The sequence below is a fragment of the Pipra filicauda genome, unplaced genomic scaffold, assembly GCF_003945595.2.
Source record: "Pipra filicauda isolate LSUMZ 115617 unplaced genomic scaffold, ASM394559v2 scaffold325_size820570_pilon, whole genome shotgun sequence".
NCBI lineage: Eukaryota > Metazoa > Chordata > Aves > Passeriformes > Pipridae > Pipra > Pipra filicauda.
The window spans coordinates 537,958-558,071 of NW_024104449.1; the positions used below are offsets into that span (position 1 = coordinate 537,958).

At 37.6% G+C, this 20,114-nt stretch overlaps 1 protein-coding gene across 1 annotated transcript in view; it reads right to left on the reverse strand.

The window, feature by feature from the left end:
- Positions 1-1,940: 1,940 nt before the first annotated feature.
- Positions 1,941-20,114, reverse strand: part of RICTOR (RPTOR independent companion of MTOR complex 2) — a 76,700-nt gene continuing 58,526 nt past the window's right edge. Inside the window, exons 30-38 of the mRNA XM_027714581.2 lie at positions 19,351-19,580; positions 15,933-16,962; positions 12,279-12,456; positions 10,898-10,982; positions 9,325-9,558; positions 8,116-8,268; positions 7,308-7,431; positions 6,666-6,804; positions 1,941-6,515 (exon numbers count right to left, since the gene is read on the reverse strand). Coding sequence (XP_027570382.1) covers positions 6,441-6,515; positions 6,666-6,804; positions 7,308-7,431; positions 8,116-8,268; positions 9,325-9,558; positions 10,898-10,982; positions 12,279-12,456; positions 15,933-16,962; positions 19,351-19,580 — 2,248 coding nt within the window. The 3' untranslated portion in view covers positions 1,941-6,440. The remainder of the gene's footprint in view (positions 6,516-6,665; positions 6,805-7,307; positions 7,432-8,115; positions 8,269-9,324; positions 9,559-10,897; positions 10,983-12,278; positions 12,457-15,932; positions 16,963-19,350; positions 19,581-20,114) is intronic.

A 20,114-nucleotide genomic window follows, 5' to 3' on the forward strand; every position in this document is an offset into this window, starting at 1 on the left:
ACTTGGCCTTTCACTTTGATTTCAAAAAATCATAAATTTGTAATGATGCAGTATAGTTGGAACTGTACTGAAAGTCTCATTAGATTAACCTCCTCAGTGCACAAGGAACCCTTTAGTTTTTCATCCTTACGGTGCTGTTTGGAATGTGTCACATGGTTTCAGCTTAGGAGCATGGAATAAGCGGTTATCAAAGGTGAAAAAAATGGAAGGTCTCTGCCAATTTGATCTTCAGTTAGTTCGCTAAAATGCAGTCACTTGTCTTCCCTGTGTTTAACTAGCTAGCTAATCACACTTCCTAGGAACTAAAGCAGCTGCAGGCACAAGTGAGTTCTGATACTGAGCCACATCTAGTTTTTACACTGTTGATTACAGATACTGTTGTAATGTCCACAAGCTATGTTGCAACAGGAAAACCAGTAAGACCTTAGCCTATAGTTGAGACAAGCACTCACTGCAAAGAAAGAGAGGTTTTCAGGCAGGAAGAGGCGAGGTACAGACAAAGGTACAAACACAAGGGATGGCCAGCTGGGGTCAGGTGTCCAGTCCACGCACACTGTACTGTGTGTGTACAGATGGCACACAGGCTCATTTGACAAGTAAAGAAAAATTACAGCAGAGTCCTTCCTGTCAGCCTTCAGCCAGTGGAGTAAGGAAATGTGGCTGGGCACATTTTGCTGAAGGGCAATTTGACAAGAGAATAGGGAGGTAAGGGAGGAGGCTGATGCTGTTCAGTGGAAACATCCCAAAGAAACTTTTCTTCCCTTTACCTCTGGGTTACAGTGCATTTGAAACCTTGATACCACAGTATCATTACAGCTTGGAACATTTCCTTCTCCAAAGTGTTTCATCACATTGTATGTACTTGTGTAGTTTAAAAGTTTTGCTGCTGGAGAAAAGGCCAATAAACAGAAGGGAGCTGTTCTGTCACTATCGATATAAAACTTCTGAGCTGTGCATTTCAGAAAAAGGCCTGTTTATTCAAAAAGGTTTGAAAGGTACCCTAAATCAAGAGTTACGTAGCTAAGGAATTCTGACAAGTCAGTCAACATCCCACTAAACATGTTAAAATTTGGCATTGCTGCAATTCCTTGTGTCAGAGGGGACAGCTGCAACAAAGCACAAATCCCTACTTTGAAAAAGCTGCTGTCACTGGGGCTTGGCTGCAGCAATTCCGCCCAGGAAGTGAATGGAGGAGTGTGAGTGTGTGTGTGGGTTCAGCCAGTTGTGCCTTCCTGATGGTGGGGTGAGACACATTAACCTGTTCACCTCTCAGCTCCCTTGGTCTTTCCTAGGGAGATCCTGCGCTGCTGAAATTTCATTATCTGGACACAATGAAACACTTGACTGGGTACCAGAATGCTGGGTGAGCTAAGGAGAAGCCAACTGCTCTTTCCCCGTAAACCCTTTTGGTTCCTGGCCCCGACGGGTGGTGCTTCATGAAACCACCTGTGCATAAAAGCGCACAAACAGAGGATTCCAGGGAGGATAATGCCCCTGTGCCAGTCAGAAGGTGCAGTCTGTGTGCCAGAACTGAAGATTAGGAAAGTATTTTTGCATGGCTGGGGAAGCATGTATAATTTTTATATCCTAAGACATCTGTCTTGCATTAATGGTTGAATGAGTTCAAAAGTGTAATCCTCTTTTTTTTTTGATAATTCAACTCTCACAGCTGTTGTTGAAATGCTAATACTTAAACCATCACATAATGGAAAAGTATTCTCAGTATCAGCATGATAAAGTTTTAAAATAAAAATGGTGTGCAAACTATTAAAGAGTCTCTATTTTTATATCTTACAAAGCATTAATATAAAATATATTTTTGACAAAAAAGTTTATTTAGAAAGCTTCTGGTCATTCTAGTTGATTAGTAACTTACAAATGTAAATAAAATTCCAACCCATTTCTAGTGCTGAGAGGTACATAAGAGACCAGAACAACTATTAGAAGTTTAAGTACATTTTATTAACAACGCATCCCTTTGATAAGACTACGCTTCAGGAGGCCTTTAATGCTCATTGACATGAACTGTACACAGTATACAAAAAAAAAAAAAAAAGAAAAAGAAAAACACGAAGAAAATCAAGATGGGCAATACCATTTTGGGACAAGCCTCTGTTTAAATTATACACAGCTCAATGCAATATTCTTACGTAAAATATATAAATACTTTTTCTTTCTATGTTACAGGTATACAATATAAATCAGATTTCAATGTCTGTTCAGTGACCTAAAACACTAGAACCTCCAAATATGTAGCAGCGTATTACTAAATAAAAAAAAGACCACACAGGACAGGGAGAATAAGTCTTGAGATTTTCCTTGATCCCTTTCCTCAGATCAGAATGATTAATTTAGATAATCTCTTGTAATGAAGTTTTAGGGATGCTGACAGCCCAGTACTGGAACAATTTTTCAATTAAAACTAAAAATTGTCTGCCTTTTATCCCCTTAAGACATTGCATCTTGTGCTGAGACACCCTATTCAGTGGCAAAATGGTATGTTACATTTTTTGGCATAAATCACATTTCTCAAATAAAATAGTGTATTTTACAAAGCAACTCAAAATGTGCAATTTCTGCATGCTGTGGCATTGCTGTCCATCTATGCTACAAAAATAGCCCAAGGAAACTCTGCATTCTTTAATGAATATAAATCCGTTGAAAACAAAATTATCTACGGAACCACTATGAGGATTTAAAACAAAAAACAAGGAGATGGGGGCCCTCTAGAAAAATACAAACATGGTTTCTAGCATGTCCCCGAAGTTCTTTTACAGTTCAGGTTTTACTCTCACCAAGTATATCTTTAATAAGCACATAATACTAGAAGTGTTCTAATAGTTTTTTTTTTAACTATTAAAAAAAAGTAGTTACTGGACCTGCTTTCAACTGGCTCCAGTAAAGCTCAGAGTAACAAGACTTGTGTGCCGCCCTGCTGGGAGGTGAGCAGAACCAGGGAGATGTTCCAGAGACTGGCAACAAGCCTTCCACTGCCATTGCTAAACTGGAGCTTATGTTCCCTTACAGGGAAACACCAGAAGAGCCAAGCAGGATTCTCACTGGTGCCTTATAACGGCAGCTTACCTCAGCGTGCTGAGCCACTGCACCCTAAACTACTGAATCTGAATCGTTTAGAACTCCACTTGGGAAAAAACACCACCACCCTGCAATGAGAGCACATTTTGGGTAGGTATGTCAGATGTCAGTCAAATAAGAATGGTCAGATGAGGAAAAGCAACTTGATTGAAGCACAATATACCAGGGGCCCCACATACCGGTTCACCACTTCAAAGCCTGACCATCTCCAGCTCCAACTGATGTCTGCAACAGGTGCGACCATGCTGCATGTCTGAATTTCAGAGAGCTGAAAAGGTCTCTCTCTACAAAAGGAGACTCTCAGCACCCAGCTATGTCCTCCTTCCCTCCTTGGAGAGAAAGAGGCCCTCGGGGAGGTACCTGGGGGCCCCACCACTTCACTGCCCTTTGCAAAGGGCTGCCCCTTTCCACTGACTGTAAAAGCCGACAAAGTAAATTGGACAGCTAATGCAGGAGACTAAATGTGACTGGTTTCACAAGCAGCCTCTCCTTCCCACAACGGCTTCTGTCTCTGAGCTGCATATGAGCATGTGGGAAAGTTTTCTTTGCCACAGCAACCCAACCGCATTGGTATATAGTGTAGGTGAACATTACACACTTTGCCATTTATTCAACAGTATCATTCAGACTGGAAATATAAAAGTGGGTGGTCTGTCAGCTTCCCTAGGAGAAGTGGAAGAGATTCTTTATTAGGGCTAATACAAGCACAATCATTGCTTACTACATTTTAATTTTGAAGCTTTAAAATGAGCCAAACGAAATCCCAAAACAAGAACTTTAAAAACAGTATTTGAAAAAAAGAGATCTACAGATTTAGAAATTCACAGTTTATAACTAGGCCAATATAAATTTCCTTCAATAACAGTATCCCCTTCATTTGCCAATTAAACAGAAACATCAATGAGCTTAATGTCAGTATGTAAATTAATTTTCTAGAAATGTTGTATGTTATGTACAGTACAGACTTTACATCCTTGATGCATACTTGTTGAAATTACTGACACTCATACATTTTCAGAAGAAAAATCACGCTTTATAACTGAATTTGCAGCCATAATTATTTATGTCAAGTTTCTGTTGTCATGGATCCCCACACAAGCAAGCAAGTACTTCAGAATGCATAAGCATTTTAGGATGGAAATTCTTTCAAAAGTAAGTTTGCTTACCTTTTTATAATCAGAGGCCTTTCTACATTAAGTGCTATGGGTTAAACTTAACAAATGAACAGAGGTGTTTTATTTAAATACAGGTGATAAAACTTGTTTATTTTGCTTTAACTGCAGAAAAATAACATGGAGTTGTTTGATGTAACCCCATTTAGTTATTAAAACAAATCTCTTCTACTCTAGCCTAACTGAGGTAGTGTTTGAAACTACTGTATAACATACGCTATCCCCATTTGTGGGAAAACTACATTATTTTCCTTTGGAGTTTATACCACTATTTGGTCTACTGTGATTGACATTTTGGTTTTACAGAAGCATTTATTTCTTATGACCATAAGTCCAATAGTTACTGGTGTGGTCTGTTTTCAGAACATTTCAAACATGTCTTGACACATAGATGTATTATTTGTGTCAACGACCACAGAAGAGTTGAATCAGTTTCTTTTTGCTCCTTCTTTCAGTGGGAACTCATGAAAAGATAATCTTAGGAACTAAATTTGACTATGAGCAGCAACTTACAATTTGCTTTACTGGAACCTGATGGTATGCAGTGCACACAAGAACTCAGTGAAGTGATAGCTGCAAAGCGGTGCTTATATGGCATGGTGAAATTTCCAATAAGAAGAAATAAATTCTATGTTTCACTAGGAATCATGTGTTACCGTTCACAGGACTACTTCTTGAAATCTCCAGTAGCATAGCTAGTAAGAACAGAGTTATGAGCATCAGGATAAGTTTCAGTTAAGTATTAATCTGACAATTATAAAAAATGGTAGAAGTGAATGGATAAAAATACGTTCTACTCAGTACAGTCCAGCTGAATTATTCACCTATATCAAAATCAAAGGGTAATCCCTTCTATTACAGGCATTCTAACAAAGGTGGCCATGCTACTATATATACACATTTGCATATATTTATACTACCTTTGTATAAAGGCTTCTGAATCTTTAGATTCATGACAAAAGTGACAGGGATTCTTTTTTTTTTCTTTTAAGCTTACACTTATCAGTTTAGAAACCTAACTAGTAACATGATTGAGGCAACTACTTCAGTCATTATCAGTCACTGTATCATTTAACTTTTGCAACAAGTCTTAAATACCAGTACAAAATTATAAGTACGGCTGCTTCAAAATTTGTTACTTAAGGCTTTTCACTACAATTATTAGTACTATCAGACATTTGATCACTAATCCATTGAAAATTCAAATAAACCTTTGTTTTTATAAAAAGTTGTTTCCATGGAACTTGGAAAACACTCATGTTATGTCTCCTCACAAAAGCTACAATGATTAAATGTCTTCAAGTTTAGTTCATACAATATTTGCTTATCTGATACAAATCATGCTTTTTAAACGATTGTAGTTAAGAGTAAGACCCACATTTGTATTATATGAGCATGAGTGTAGAAACTGCAAACACATGCATAATATTCAGGGAAAACAATCTCATTTCAGCATTTTAAATTATTTGGTTTTTCGAAAATCAAATTGTAGTGAAAATCCTTAACTGGTTCAGGCAAGATACATGTACGTAAATGTAATGAAATTGAAGAAACTGCTAATAAAATGTCTTACAACTATAGCAATATTAAAATAACTTAATGAAACCTCAGATTCACAGAGGCATTTCTTTCTGTCTGAAGTTAAAAATCCCCATGTTCATAGTGTTATAAACAGTACAAAAACCAACAGAGAAGGGCTAATATTAATCCCCTAGTGCCCACAACTACAGCATGGCTCCCCATTGCTGGCAGTGGAATGCACTCCCATCTCTCTGATTCCTGGTATTCAGGGTTTAAAAAGCAAGGCATCGTTCTGCTTCTCTGGAACAGAATCGTAAGTCAATTAATAATGTCTCTGCAAGTTGTCCTTTTTCTTCTTAATGTATGGTAGAAAATGAAATGAAAACTTGTGGAGGCGTTCAGTGCTTGGCTCTTGCATATACTGGTAATTACTATTATTAAAACTATGTAATGTTTAATAAATCCCCAAAGGGCTCAAATCACTGTGGCAGTAATTGGTTGAGGAAGCAAATGTTTTCAGTTCAGTCTTCAGGTACCAGTAGCTTCTGGAACAGCCTAGAAGATGGTGCTCCAAGCCTTTTTTGTCCAGTCAGTCGTAGGTTGTGTGAGGATTTCAGAAAGTCTGCATGAAATGCACTGCTTGGGCAGAGGTCAGGATTCAGCTGATGCATCGATTACAGGCTGTTTTGTTGGTGTTGCTAAAATAGCCTCTGCTTCTTCATGCATCTAAATGAAAAAGATGGAAGTATTAATAGTTAAGAGACTTTGGTTTCCTTTAAGACATTCCTCTCTGAAAGCATTTTTTACTCAGAACATGAAACCTGCACCGAGCTAGCACATTTTGGTACATTCAGTGCACGTGAACCCTCCACTTACTTGCAAGAACTGAACGTCTTGAAACAGCTCCTGAATGAATCTTCGGGATGGAAGTCGAAATGTACAATGTGCTAACAAGTAGGACACCTCAGAGTAAAGGCAAATGTCATCAAATGCTTGGGGGTACTTCTCCTTAATTCTGAACAACAGAATAAACAAAATTTATAAGTCTTGAGTGGATTTCCATAATATTTTAAAAGAAACTTTTCAATTAGATTATCATCATTAACAAAGTAGAACTCTTCTTTTAGCATTTGCCAGTTTCCAATGTCACTAGTCCAGAAACCTATAGGTTATAACATTTTTTAAAATAAACTAATTTCAGTAGTTGTACTCTTGCCTAAAGCAGAGTTGTGTTTCTCAAGAAGTTACTTTCAGTTTGTTATTGTGTTTATTTATTATTCAGCATAAATAAAAAAACTTAGTTTCTTTTTTAAAGACACTGATTTTAAAAAGTCTGGTGAAGAGTACAATATTAAACACAGAGCAAAAATGCTAAAATTATTTGTTTAGCTTTTACATGACAGTAAATCATATCTCCTTGACAATTTTTTGAGAAGTTAAATTATTCATTGTCCCTCAGATCTTAGAGAATACAGATGACTAAATGTTGCTAAAACATCTGGAATGCGTCGAACTTACGTCAAAAGTCCAGTTTCATGGCCTTTAGTTCCTACTGAACTACTCAAATTGATTACCAAACGTAGGACCTCTTTCCGCAGAAGTATTCTGCACACTGGAGTATCATCTGGGATTGATTTTACTCCTGGAAAAACAAATTAAACAGTATGGAATTTAAACAAAATTGTCTTTGATTGTGCTAATATTATGCCACGAAAGTCTGTTTTAGCACTCCATACACATACATATTTACATATTATTCTGAGTGATCAAAAATATTTCTACTAAAATTAAATACTATTTTCAGGAATTTAAACAGTTTAAAACCTTTTCAAATATTTGAAAACTTTGTAACTGGAATATCCTCTAAGATAAAGTCACAGTGCTCTCTCTATCACTAAATCACGTTGCAAACTGGATGAGTTTCTCTCAGATACTGAAGAATTCAGCAACCAGCTACTTTGTAAGAAATGATAAGTCAAAATGTAATATGCAAGTATAAAAAAAAATGTCTCTTTACAGAAATTCAGTCATTTTTGAAAGTTTTTTTTAAATTAACATCAGTTACGAAAAAAGGCAATCAATTTGCTTGTAACGTCAGATACAGAGCTACTGTAGAAATAGCCTGTAGAAATGCTTATAGCAAAAGAAGAGTCTAGAACTACGTTCTCCCACCCGGAGATGTTTTTATACAGATTTGTTCAGTTTTTGTTTAATAATGAGCATTAATCAGTTGCAGTGTATATAAGCGAAATATAATTTTTCCACAATACCTAAAACATACTTCAAGAGTTACAATCTCTAATAATCATAAGGCTTTCAAACTTACCTAAGACAAGTTCTGTACTCTTGGTGCTGCTAGCCGAACCATGGGATACTGCATCACTACAGCCTGAAATTCCAGAGAATTTGGAGGAATGGACATCTAAGTGATTGTGAATGGTCTGCCCACACCAGTCAGTATATGGAATGTCTGAAAAATCTGACATAAACAAAATATTGCATCTTTGTTATTCACACTTTTCTTCAATTCACATGCTTTTGCTATTTTTCAACAATGGCAAACATGCAAGACACTGATGCACCAATTACTATGCACAGCTGGAAAGTAGATGTTGTATTTTGAAAAAATCATACTTAAAATCTTTAAAAATTGCTTTTATAGAATCTTAAAATACTCCAGTGAAAACAGTCAACTCTTCTAGACACTGATGGAAGCCTAAAATGCTCACACATAAAGCTCCATTTTATATGACAATACAGATGCTCTTTCATATGCATACTTTTTTTCATACAATTATCACAGTTTGCAGAAAAGTCTCTGACAAGAGCCTGGCTCTGCTGCACCTGTAATTACAGCTGGGATTTTATTTGCCATCCTTTCTTGCTTCTGAACTCAACCTCAAGCTCAGCTCTCTGAGCCATTCCTCACATTTTGTGTATCATGCCCCCTGCCAACACGTGCTACTAGCTGAATGTGTAACACTAATGTCAAACAGTAAGGATTCCTACTTAGCATCCATTACTGGATTATCTTTTCTCCACAGACATTGTAAAAAGGCATGTAAATGCAAGCTCTGCAGAAGACGTTACAAAAAATAATTCTGAGTCTCATCCGAAACTCAAAATATGAGGGAAGATGACTAAATCCCAGAAATTACAGCTCAACTTCAACCAACTCCTCAGACTTACTTAATTGTATTTTAGGATACAGACATGAAGTCAGACTTTTCATTAGTTGGACAGCAGGTGTGAATTTTTAGGAAACGGATTCTAAGTACCAAATAAGGTTTCAAGATTTATATTTTAACATACACTCAGAAATACTTTAAAAATACATGCATAATAATACTAAAAACTGAAAAGCTGGAAATGACCACAGTAATACCACTGGTTGCAGAGTGAGCTTATTAGAGAATTAATTTTAAGGTCAATAGTCAGTTACACAAAAACTCTTACAGATTATTTAGTTTTAAAGATGAACAAAATCCAGCAGGTTCACTTGGTTTTACCACACTTCTCCACAAGGAACACTAACCTGTACGACTATATGCAGAGTTCACTTTGGTGTTAGGCTGATAACCCAGAATTTGAATGCAGACACAGTAAAGACAGTTCTCATCTGTGTGCTCCTGCAGACCAGTATCCTCTGTACTTTCTAAAAACTGAGAGGCGTCTGAACGGCTGGTATTCATGATTTCTGTGAGACTGATCTGCTGTCGTAGCATCTGGAAAGGGCTTTTGACAACATCACTTGCACCTGATGGAAGACCTGTAGATAAGAATTAGTTACTAAAAAAAACCCACAAAACCAAGCAACCTGCACTATTTCAATCAATTTCCACTTTTAAGCCTTTTAAGGCTGGGGAGCGTGTGCACATGAACACCTGTAACATTATTTTTTTTGAGAGAGGTTAAGCTCCCAACATTGTTAGCATTTGAGAAGTAGACATTACATTTTAGTCTCAACTTACCAGACATAAAATAACATTGCAAAGGACAGAGTTTAACCTCTAAACACACATACTGTAAAAGATGGTAAGTGGTAAATCCTGACATAGTATCAACATTACTAATACCTATGTAACACCAAACACATTACCAATTTTCATAGTGTCCAACAAGATAAATAAAATATACCAGATGTTTAAATTACACATGCACTAATGCACACAGAAATGCTATTTAAAAAACTGTAACTTAGTGGTCATGACAGGAAGAAACTAGAGTCAACAATGCAGAAACAAACAGAAGACACTTTAGTGACATGCTCTTTCCTGGGTGGAAAAAACAAATACAATTTTGAACAAGAGTTACTTTACACTGAAACTTAGCAAACTACAGAAAAACACTTCCAGGAAAATCAGCTTTATATACAATGCTAACAAAACAAAAGAAAAAAAATCAGTAAAGTGTGTCTTTTTGAATGCTCAAAGTGGTTGTAAGGAAACACCAGTTAGCCAGGAGGCAGGACAACAGCTATCCTAATATACTACTAGAGGACCAGCTTCAAGGTTTCTTTTTTCAGTTGTCCTTTTTAACAGACATACTGAGACCCTACAAATTTCTCTGGAGTAAAAAGAAATTGCATTCCAGAACAAGTCACACATTCGAGTACTTGCAGTTCTCTTATACCATGTCACATCACCTTCACTGATCAACTGTGATGGACACATCACAGAAAGACAAAATTTACTTTCTGAAATAAACACTGAACACCATTACTGGTTCCTATAAACTCATGTTTAATGAAAGGGAAATCAAAATGTAACAGTTCAAAATGTGGCATTCATATTTTATCTAGTCTTACTTCCTTTAATTCAATATCACTACCAGTCGTTGATTAGCATTAGCTCACATTATCGAAGATAAGCAGACTTTCCTCCTCCCTTCATTAGAGCAGGACCAAACTTGGATGCAACACTGTATTATCTCAAACTAAATAAAACAGGGAATTCATGGCCTGCAATTCAGATTCCAGAACGCAGTTCTCAAAACTTAACAGCTAATAAATAAGCTTTTCTCTAATGAAAAATTAACGAATAAATCAACAACCCACTCAATGTACCAATAAACAACAGAAACATGCAGGAGAGGAACAAAACCAGTACCTCCTGCATCAGGTGCAAAGACCCTAGCTCCACGGTCATCAAGTGGAGGTGTAGTTTTCTTCTGGAAATATGGAGTTTCCTTTACCTGGAATATTCAGATGAAAATTAAAATCAGCACAGGTGATAATCATAACACAAAGGAAAAAGAGATTTTATGAGGAAATAAAATGTTGTTGATTTTTTTACTTCAGGAAGAAGATATAATTAGAGAAGAAAATTAAGAATAAGCTCCCAAGTACTGAAGAAAAGCCAAATGAGAAAAATATACATTTGTGAATGAATGTTTATTAAGTAAGGCTTATGACCAGTTAGTAAATGTTCTAACAGTGGTGATAGGCTGGTGCAAGAAAACCAGTGACCCACAATGGCTATTAAGAATTTGCCTATGATGACTCTACAGCACTGGAGATCTTGGAAATCCAGTGCAAAAACAACCAGGACATCTAACATGCTGTCTGTAGGATGCAGAGTTGAGACATGTCTCAACTACAAAAAGACTTAAGAGAGAAGAAATTTAGCAACATAAATGTACCACAAAGACTGTGAAGGAGAAAGAAAAAGTAATCATTTCACAAAGGGAAAATAGAAGCAGGTATTACAGAAAAATTTGCCTTTGGTCTTGGTTTTGTATTTTTGTAAGATTAGTAAGAAAGTGATTTACAACTGAAAGGCAACAACTAAGTAAAGTAAGCATAAGGAAGCCCACTGATTTACTTTTGACATAGACTATGCCCTGGTTTTGATAATTAAGTAACAGAATATTAAACCCTGTGATGTATCAGTTTGTTAAACCAGAATGTGTTTTCTACCAAGTAGAAAGAGGAAAGCAATTGCTGAGACACTTAAAATAACCTGTTCTAACTTAAAAATATGTATCTTTAAGGTTAAGTAAAGACAATATAATTTGATACTATGATGATTAAATAATAAAATATTGGTATATATTTCAAGATCAAGGTAAACAGGGAATTAACTGTGTGGTTATGCACATAATTTATGGTTGACCATAAATGGTCATTGTGATGATCAATTAGTTGGCTAAAGAGGCATTAACAAATGTCCACAGACTATGCTAATTTTAGTAAAAAAGTCAGATGTCAAATAAAAATCTTATGACAGCATATTTATGTCACCATTGTTTAACATTCCTCTAACATAGTGTGTCTCGTTATTTGCCTAATAATGCAAACCAGACTAGTGACCTTACGTAAACAGGGTTTGAAGAAAACCTCTTGTTCTCCGAAATGCATTTCTTGAAAGTACCACATCCGTTTTTGCTCATTTCTCTAGATTTAATCTATTCTGATGGAAAGGCAACAGTTGACTACCTACCTTTCAGTACGAAAATGCATACGAACCAAATCAGTTAATGCATACATACCTGAAATATTTCATTGATATCCACCGGGAGAGCAAGGCCAATGTAATCATCAGAGCTACCATAAGTAGCATTAGAAACCATGGAGCGAACAGAAGAGGAACGCTGAAGTGTGTTTTGGTTAATAGGACTTAATAAATCTTCTTTATCTAATGAAGCATAACTTAAAGCTTTCATGAACCTGCAACATGGAAACAATAAATCACAATTTTAGTAACTCTCCCATTCTAGCACATTAAAAGTAAGACTATCCTTATCATCCCATTGTAGATCGCGGAGCTTGTTACAACAAATTACAGCTACAGGCTCATTGCTTTTTCTGTCTCCTATTGCATGGTTTGGCAGTTCCTAGAGTAAAAATTTCTTCTTTGTAATTCCAAGTACGGGAATTCAAACTAATCCTGCAAAACTATAAATTTTCTCCAAGTTTCCAGGTTTTGAATATTTACAGCCCAGACGGAGCCAGTAATGATTTAGGCTAATGGCCTAACTGCCTCATTTTGAAACGTACCTATACACTGAACATGTATTTCCTGGATATTCTCAAACTCTGAGCTGAGCAGGCACATCCCTGCAAAGGCAGACCTTGAGCCTACCAGCGATGCGTGCAGGGAATATTTTATTCCTGTACTCCGAAGGTGCCACCACCAGGCCACCAAAGCATGGAGGAAGTATTTGCTCAACAAATGCCCAAAGAACAAACTTAAACCTGTACAGTGAGCAGAGATGACTGCGAAAAATACCTCAAAGAACGAAGACGCAAAGAGGTTGGGAAAATGAGATGGGATAGAAGAGGCAGGAGAACAAGTCCTCAGTGCTGATCAGAGCCCTAGTAATGGAAACCTCACATTTGGCCATCTGTCATTTTATTTCTCATCAAAGATAAAAATCTATAAATGTTTTCTGCTAATCAGATGATAATGTAGATGGTCAATATGCAGTAGATTAAAGTTTCCTAATAACAAGACATACATCAGGAACAGTAAATTTTTATTGCAAATTATTATATATTGGAAGGTAAAGTACAGTGAACATTTGCTTTCTTTTTTGCCTTCAAAATAGTTTTCTATCAATTTTTTGTTTTAGAAGGGCAATAAAAAGTCTTCTTATCCCTAACAGACTAGCAGATATTCAGATAAAATTAAATTACCAAAATTTGACCATGTATGGTTCAAGACATTATTAAGCAATGAAAACGCATGAAACAATTTACAGGATATCAATAGTTTTCTTGATACTTATTCAGACCATTGCTAATGACAGTAGCAGTGGACTTCCAAAAAAAGTTAAGCCATACTTCAGAAAGAGAGGGAAAATGTCTCAAGTTGTGCCAGGGGAGGTTTAGATTGGATATTAAGAAAAATTTCATCATTGAAAGGGTTGTCAAGAATGGGAACAGGCTGCCCAGGGAAGCAGCTGAGACAGTATCCTTGAAGACATTTAAAAGGTGTGTAGATGTGGCCCTTAAAGATATGGTTTAATGGTGGACTTGTGTTAGTAGCTGAACTCAATCTTGAAGGACTTTTCCTACCAAAAAGATTGTATGATTATAAACTCAAAAAGTTACCAATTGCATTAATTATTTCATAATACAACATGCTACAATGACTCTCAAAATTAAAAATAGAAGTATTAATCCTAAATGTTTGTCCCTGCTTTTCTTAGAAAAGCTAACAGACATATCACTAGTATTTATAAACATTACTAAGTTTTCATGAAGGAATGTCTGCAGGTGATAGGGCGAGAGCCACGATCAGGATTTGAAACACGTGCATTAACATTTTTGTTGGTCTTTGAAGTCAAAGGTGGGAAATTTAGCCTTACAAAATAATTCACCCAAATAAAAAGGCTTTTTAACCTTCTGAATGAAAAGAACAACTAAAATCATCACAAAAATAAATCTAACACATAAATCTGTCAATAAATCATAAACAAAAGTTTTCTGAAGACTGACAGAGAAATAGCTTTGGCAGATAAAAAAGACAGTATATTTCTTTCTAATTTATTATTTAAACAACAGTTAAGGACAATTTTAGCTGGAAATAGTAAACTTACTCTGAAATTATTAGTAAACATAATCTGAAATTATAAGGACCACAATTATTCAGCAGTGACACTCAACTGTAAGCAGTAAGAAAAACACATGTACTAGTTACACTGCAGTCCTTCCAGTGACCAACACAATCTGAAAATCTCTTTTAGCATGTATGTTGGCAATTATTTAACCTTCTGAGAGATATGAGCACTCTAGACATTTCAGTTCAGTGTCAAACAGGTCAGCTCAAATCCTTGAGCCTATCCACTGATACAAGAGAACATGAACAGCTAAGCACCAGGAATATTGTCAGTATAACACTGCATGCAGAGTCTTTGGATGAAAGTCCACTGCAGCAAGGCTGCTCCGCATATCAAGGGCACGACTGCAAGGAATGGTACAATATTACTTACAGCCATAACAGAACCTGTACCACCACTGAAATGACACCGATTTGTTCCTGCATTAGCACAGGAAGACCATGACAGAGCAAGGAACAGCACTTTCAATTTCCAGGACAGCACAGGTTAACTACTGAATCATTCTTAATTTAATCAACACACTCATGTCTAGTTCTAACATAACTGCACAAAGAGAGAAGAAATTATCTTTTATGGCATCTTTTCAGAAAGATGTGAAAATATCAACAAATGAATGTTGCTCTTTATCAGGCCAAAAATGCAGAGCAATAAGCAGGCACTGTATACACTCAGCTGGGTGTGAGGAGTGCAGCTCAGGGGCATTTGCTGATCTGTGCGATAAGCAGATGACGCATGTACTGGTAGCATCTCCGCCTTCTCTCATCTGAGAGATGATGTTAAGGGAAGAACAGAGATAGAAAGTGTCTTTTCCTTTTCAACAGTAGTGTGAAAATCCAACACACGAGGTAAGATGATGTGAAAGGAAAAATCTGACACAAGGTCTTTCAAGTGAAAGTTGTTAAGCACTGACTGCTACAGCTGGGAACAGTGTCAATGTCAAGAGCCAGACATCTTATGTAACTCCCTAATTAGTCTTCAGAACATCTAATATCACTCAAAAATGAAGAGGTGACACTGCCATCTAAAAATAAATGCTATGAGTAAATCTTTGCTCTGTTGCAGCTAGAGCCAAACTGACATTCCTATCAGTGGTACCAGTATCTCATCACTGGCCTCAATGCCACAGTGAACACAAATATAGCATACTGGCAGGAGTCCCTGTCCTAAAACCTCACCCAGTGACATCAAGAAAATTTGCTTCTTAAATAGAGCTCTGACTTCAGGGGCAATTTGGTGTGTTTGCAACTTTAACAGTGTTAGCAGTGCAACTGCATTTTTATTCTATGAAAAATAAAACAGGAAGGAAGTGATAAAAGGAAACATTTTCCTTTGCCACCAACAGCATTAAAGGGGCTAGGCAGAGCTGTGAAAGCCAGGTTTCTCTGACAGCACTTACAAAGTTGATCATTATTCTTCTATTTTTCTCCTAATACTGGTACTGCTTTCAGTGGAATTAGGAATCACCTTGCAACAACTGCCCCTTTTAGGCACAGATAGAAAGAAGTATTAGAAAGATACTTTTCCGATTTAACTGATTCTTACAGCACTGAAGTAAGAAATGAGCACATAATAATCTCTTACCGGCTTGGGGTTAGCCGAGAATCCAGGCTGCCAGACTTCATGGTAATGGTGTCAGTAAACAGCACATCTTTTGCTGGAGATGCCAGGGCTTCTGAGTGAGACAGTGAAGGATGCATCCTCTGCTGCTGTAGGCGCTTTAGTGTAGCATAGCCAAAGGCATCTCGAGAACTCGTGTAGCTGAAGTTATAGTCAGCAAGACTTTTTATCGTAGCAAGTGAAGGAGCTTTAAGAGACTGGGCTCTTCGGGGAAGGGTATGAGAAGACCCTGGCGGTACCAGGGATACAGAGTTGGATTTTGAGAGAGGTAGGTGGTTAGACTGTGGTGTTGAACAGTGACTTGGTTTAACTGTTTTTGTGCTTACCACAGTACTCAAACTTCCACAGTCAGTATCTACGTTTGTAGTGTCCACACCTACAGTCTCCCTTGAAGGGCTGGAGCTCATCGAGCTTATGCCACTTGTTGTGGTATCTGTATTAAAACTTAAGCTACGACTCTTGAAATGTGTTTGTGTAGTACCATCTCCTATCAGCCTTTCTTTGCTTGTGTTTTCCCTATGAATTTCATTTCCAAGACCTTTTGGCAGCTTCAGATCATTTTCTCCAATACTTGGGGTACTATCAGTATCTTCTACGTGTTTACTTCCAACAAAAGAAGTTTCTAATCGTAAAGTCTGGATTTTTGGAACTCTGAAAACAGGGTTGAATTCTTCCCCAGTAGGAAAGTCTATGCTACCACTAGGTTCTGTTACTGTACGATTTCGCCTCAGGCCTGATTTACTGTCAGATGATGTCAGCTTTCCTCCTTTTGGATCACTGCTACTTCTGTGTTTTTTATTAGGTAGAGTAAGAGAGTTTAGAATGCGATTTTTCACAAGTCTACTAGAAGAAAAAAAAGGAAAGGGACTACGGTCTTTGTCCTTTGAAGGTCCAGGTCTGTCATAAAATATTTGTTCTGCATCTTCAGTAATATCTAGAAAGAATGTACTGGTGGAAGTACTACCAAAACGGTCATCCTCCATGATGAACATACCTGAAATTATACGAGACTTTGTCACTGCAAATGGACATTTCTTCAGAGTGTAGAAACTATGTTGCAAAATAGGAAGCCATTCTATAGAAGCTAAAGTGTGAATCTATGCAATTTACTGCTACTTTAATTCATAATTTTTTTCTGCATATTGTAGTGCAAATTAACTACTTGAGGAGTATCTGAGGTGAAGGTCTCACCGCTTCAAAAGAAAAGTCACGCCATCTTATTTCAGTGCAAATATCCACCTACTGGGATTACAACAGAAGCACTCCTTTAATGATATCTAAATATGATATACTTCTGGATTTGAATCCCAGCTACACATAGCAAAAATAAAATGCATTAGATACTTGAAATACACAATGATTTAAATACAGCAATACTTTGTGTATGTATGTACACCTAGAGAATACATGAATCTATTTTCTAGAATATTCCTTTGACTACAGCCAAGTGTATCTTTCATAGAATCATAGAATCATAGAATCGATTGGGTTGGAAAAGACCTCTGAGATCATCGAGTCCAACCCTTGGTCCAAATCCAGTCCATTTACTAGATCATGGCACTCAGTGCCACGTCCAATCTGCGTTTAAAAATCTCCAGGGATGGTGAATCCACCACCTCTCTGGGCAGCCCATTCCAATGCCTGATTACTCTCTCTGTAAAGAATTTTCTCCTGATATCCAACTTAAATTTCCCCTGGCGGAGCTTAAGCCCGTGCCCCCTTGTCCTATTGCTGAGTGCCTGAGAGAAGAGACCAACCCCCACCTGGCTAGAACTTCCCTTCAGGTAGTTATAGACGGTGATGAGGTCACCTCTGAGCCTCCTCTTCTCCAGGCTAAACAACCCCAGCTCCCTCAGCCTCTCCCCATAGGACTTATGCTCCAGTCCCTTCACCAGCCTTGTTGCTCTTCTCTGGACCCGCTCCAGCACCTCAATATCCTTTCTGAACTGAGGGGCCCAGAACTGAACACAATACTCAAGGTGTGGCCTCACCAACGCAGAGTACAGGGGAAGGATCACTTCCCTGCTCCTGCTGGCCACGCTATTTTTGATACAGGACAAGATCCCATTGGCCTTCTTGGCCACCTGGGCACACTGTTGGCTCATGTTGAGCTTCCTGTCAATTAGTACCCCCAGGTCCCTTTCTGCCTGGCTGCTTTATACCTAAGCACAGAGTTTTCTGCAGCATACTATAGCAACACTGATCTTGGTGCTTTTCTTCAAGTGTTTATTACGCCATACTCTTTTATGGAGTTTTCCAAAAGCACTATATGCCTTTGCTAACCTGTTGTCTATCTCCCCATCAATCTTACCATCTGAGGAGATGAGGCTACCTAGGTAGGCAAACTGCTGGACTGATTTAAATAAACACTTGAAGAAAAGCACCAAGATCAGTGTTTACAAAGCCATAGTGCTGTCTACTCTCTTATATGGTTCCCAGTCATGGGTTGTCTACCACCACCACCTGCGTCTCCTAGAACGCTTCCATCAACGTTGCCTCCGTACGATCCTAAACATCCACTGGTGAGATTATGTGACCAATACATCTGTTCTAGAACAAGCAGCAGTCACTAGCATTTAGGCCACATTGCTGAGAATTCAGCTGTGCTGGGCAGGGTACGTCTCCAGGATGAAGGACCACCACCTCCTTGCTTTACGGTGAACTTGCCTCCGGATGCCGCAAGAGAGGAGCCCCGAAGAAAAGATACAAGGACTCCCTGAAACAACATCTCAGCCTCGGCCACACTGATCATCATAACTGGTCTACTCTGGCCTCAAATTGAGAGGCCTGGAGACACACCATCTACAACGCTGCCGTTTCCCTTGAGAACGCACGCAGGATCACTCTCAAGGAGAAAAGACAATGCAGAAAGAACCGTGTCTTGCTGAATACACCACCTAAGGAGTCTTTCTGCTGTGCCTTTTGCAATCGGATATGTCTATCTCGTATTGGTCTCATAAGCCACCAGTGTGCCTGTAACAAACGTGGATAGAGCCTTCCTAAATCTTCGTTCGCGAAGCCTAGCCACGATATAGCAAACTGCCAAGACTAGACATAAAAAATTAATAACTTACCCTAATCTTAAAAGTTCATTCTTCTACACCAAATGTGAAGCTAAGATACTGTTTAACCCCTCTCACTTGTCTGCATCTCTCTGAATGCACATAACTGTCCTCTTGCTTGCACTCTTTTTACTGCACTATCAACTCTTTTTACTGCACTATCAACTCTTTTTACTGCACTATCACCTTTACACCATTTGCCTGAACCTCATCCTGCCAGAAGGTTGGTAAGGACACCAAAATGCCATTTTATCATGGTTTGGGGCTTTTTTCCATTTGCTTTTCTTTCGTTTGCTTGTCTTGGTGTTCTGGTTACTTACTTGAAGGAGCAGATTCGCTTTCACTGTTGTGCCTAGAACTGGTGGACTCAGAGTTCAAGCTGAGAGTGCTGGGTATAGAAGAAAGTTCATTGCAGAGCTGCTCCATGTCATCAGGGACCACTGGCCAAGGCTGTCTACGACTGTGTCTTACTGCATCCCAGTTGTGATGCTTCAAAATGTCACATCCTTGTTTAGTTTTGGCTATTAGACCAAGCACGTAGACACAGGTTCTGTATTTAACATACATATAGAAAAAAGAGTAACAATAATAGCATCTCATTTAACTAACCTTATTTCTCTCTTGAAAGTTTCAAAACAATTCAGCAGAAACTTCACAAAACTGCCAACTACTATACTGTTAATTTTTATTTGTAAATCACTGGAAGATTAAGAAATGCATTGAAGTATCTGAGAACTATTCAAAAATAAAAACTAATTCTCACAAGAGCCTTATTACATAAAGTAGAAAAGTACCTTTTGAAAAAAGGACAAACACTAATGCAATAGCAATATTAGGCAAGATACCATCTATTTATGCTTTTAAAGATTCAAAAAGATGTTCAATAAAAATAATGAAATGATAAATTAATTTTCACAGAGACAAGCAGCAAATATTTTATTTTTTTTAAAAAAAGGAGAAGAGTAGTATGTATCTTTTTTCATAGGTTTCATTTGTTTACTGCGTTTTCTTTCAGACTTCTTATACAATTCTACTGTTACATCAAACCGAGATTGAGTATCAATCATCAGTGATTTTTAATAGG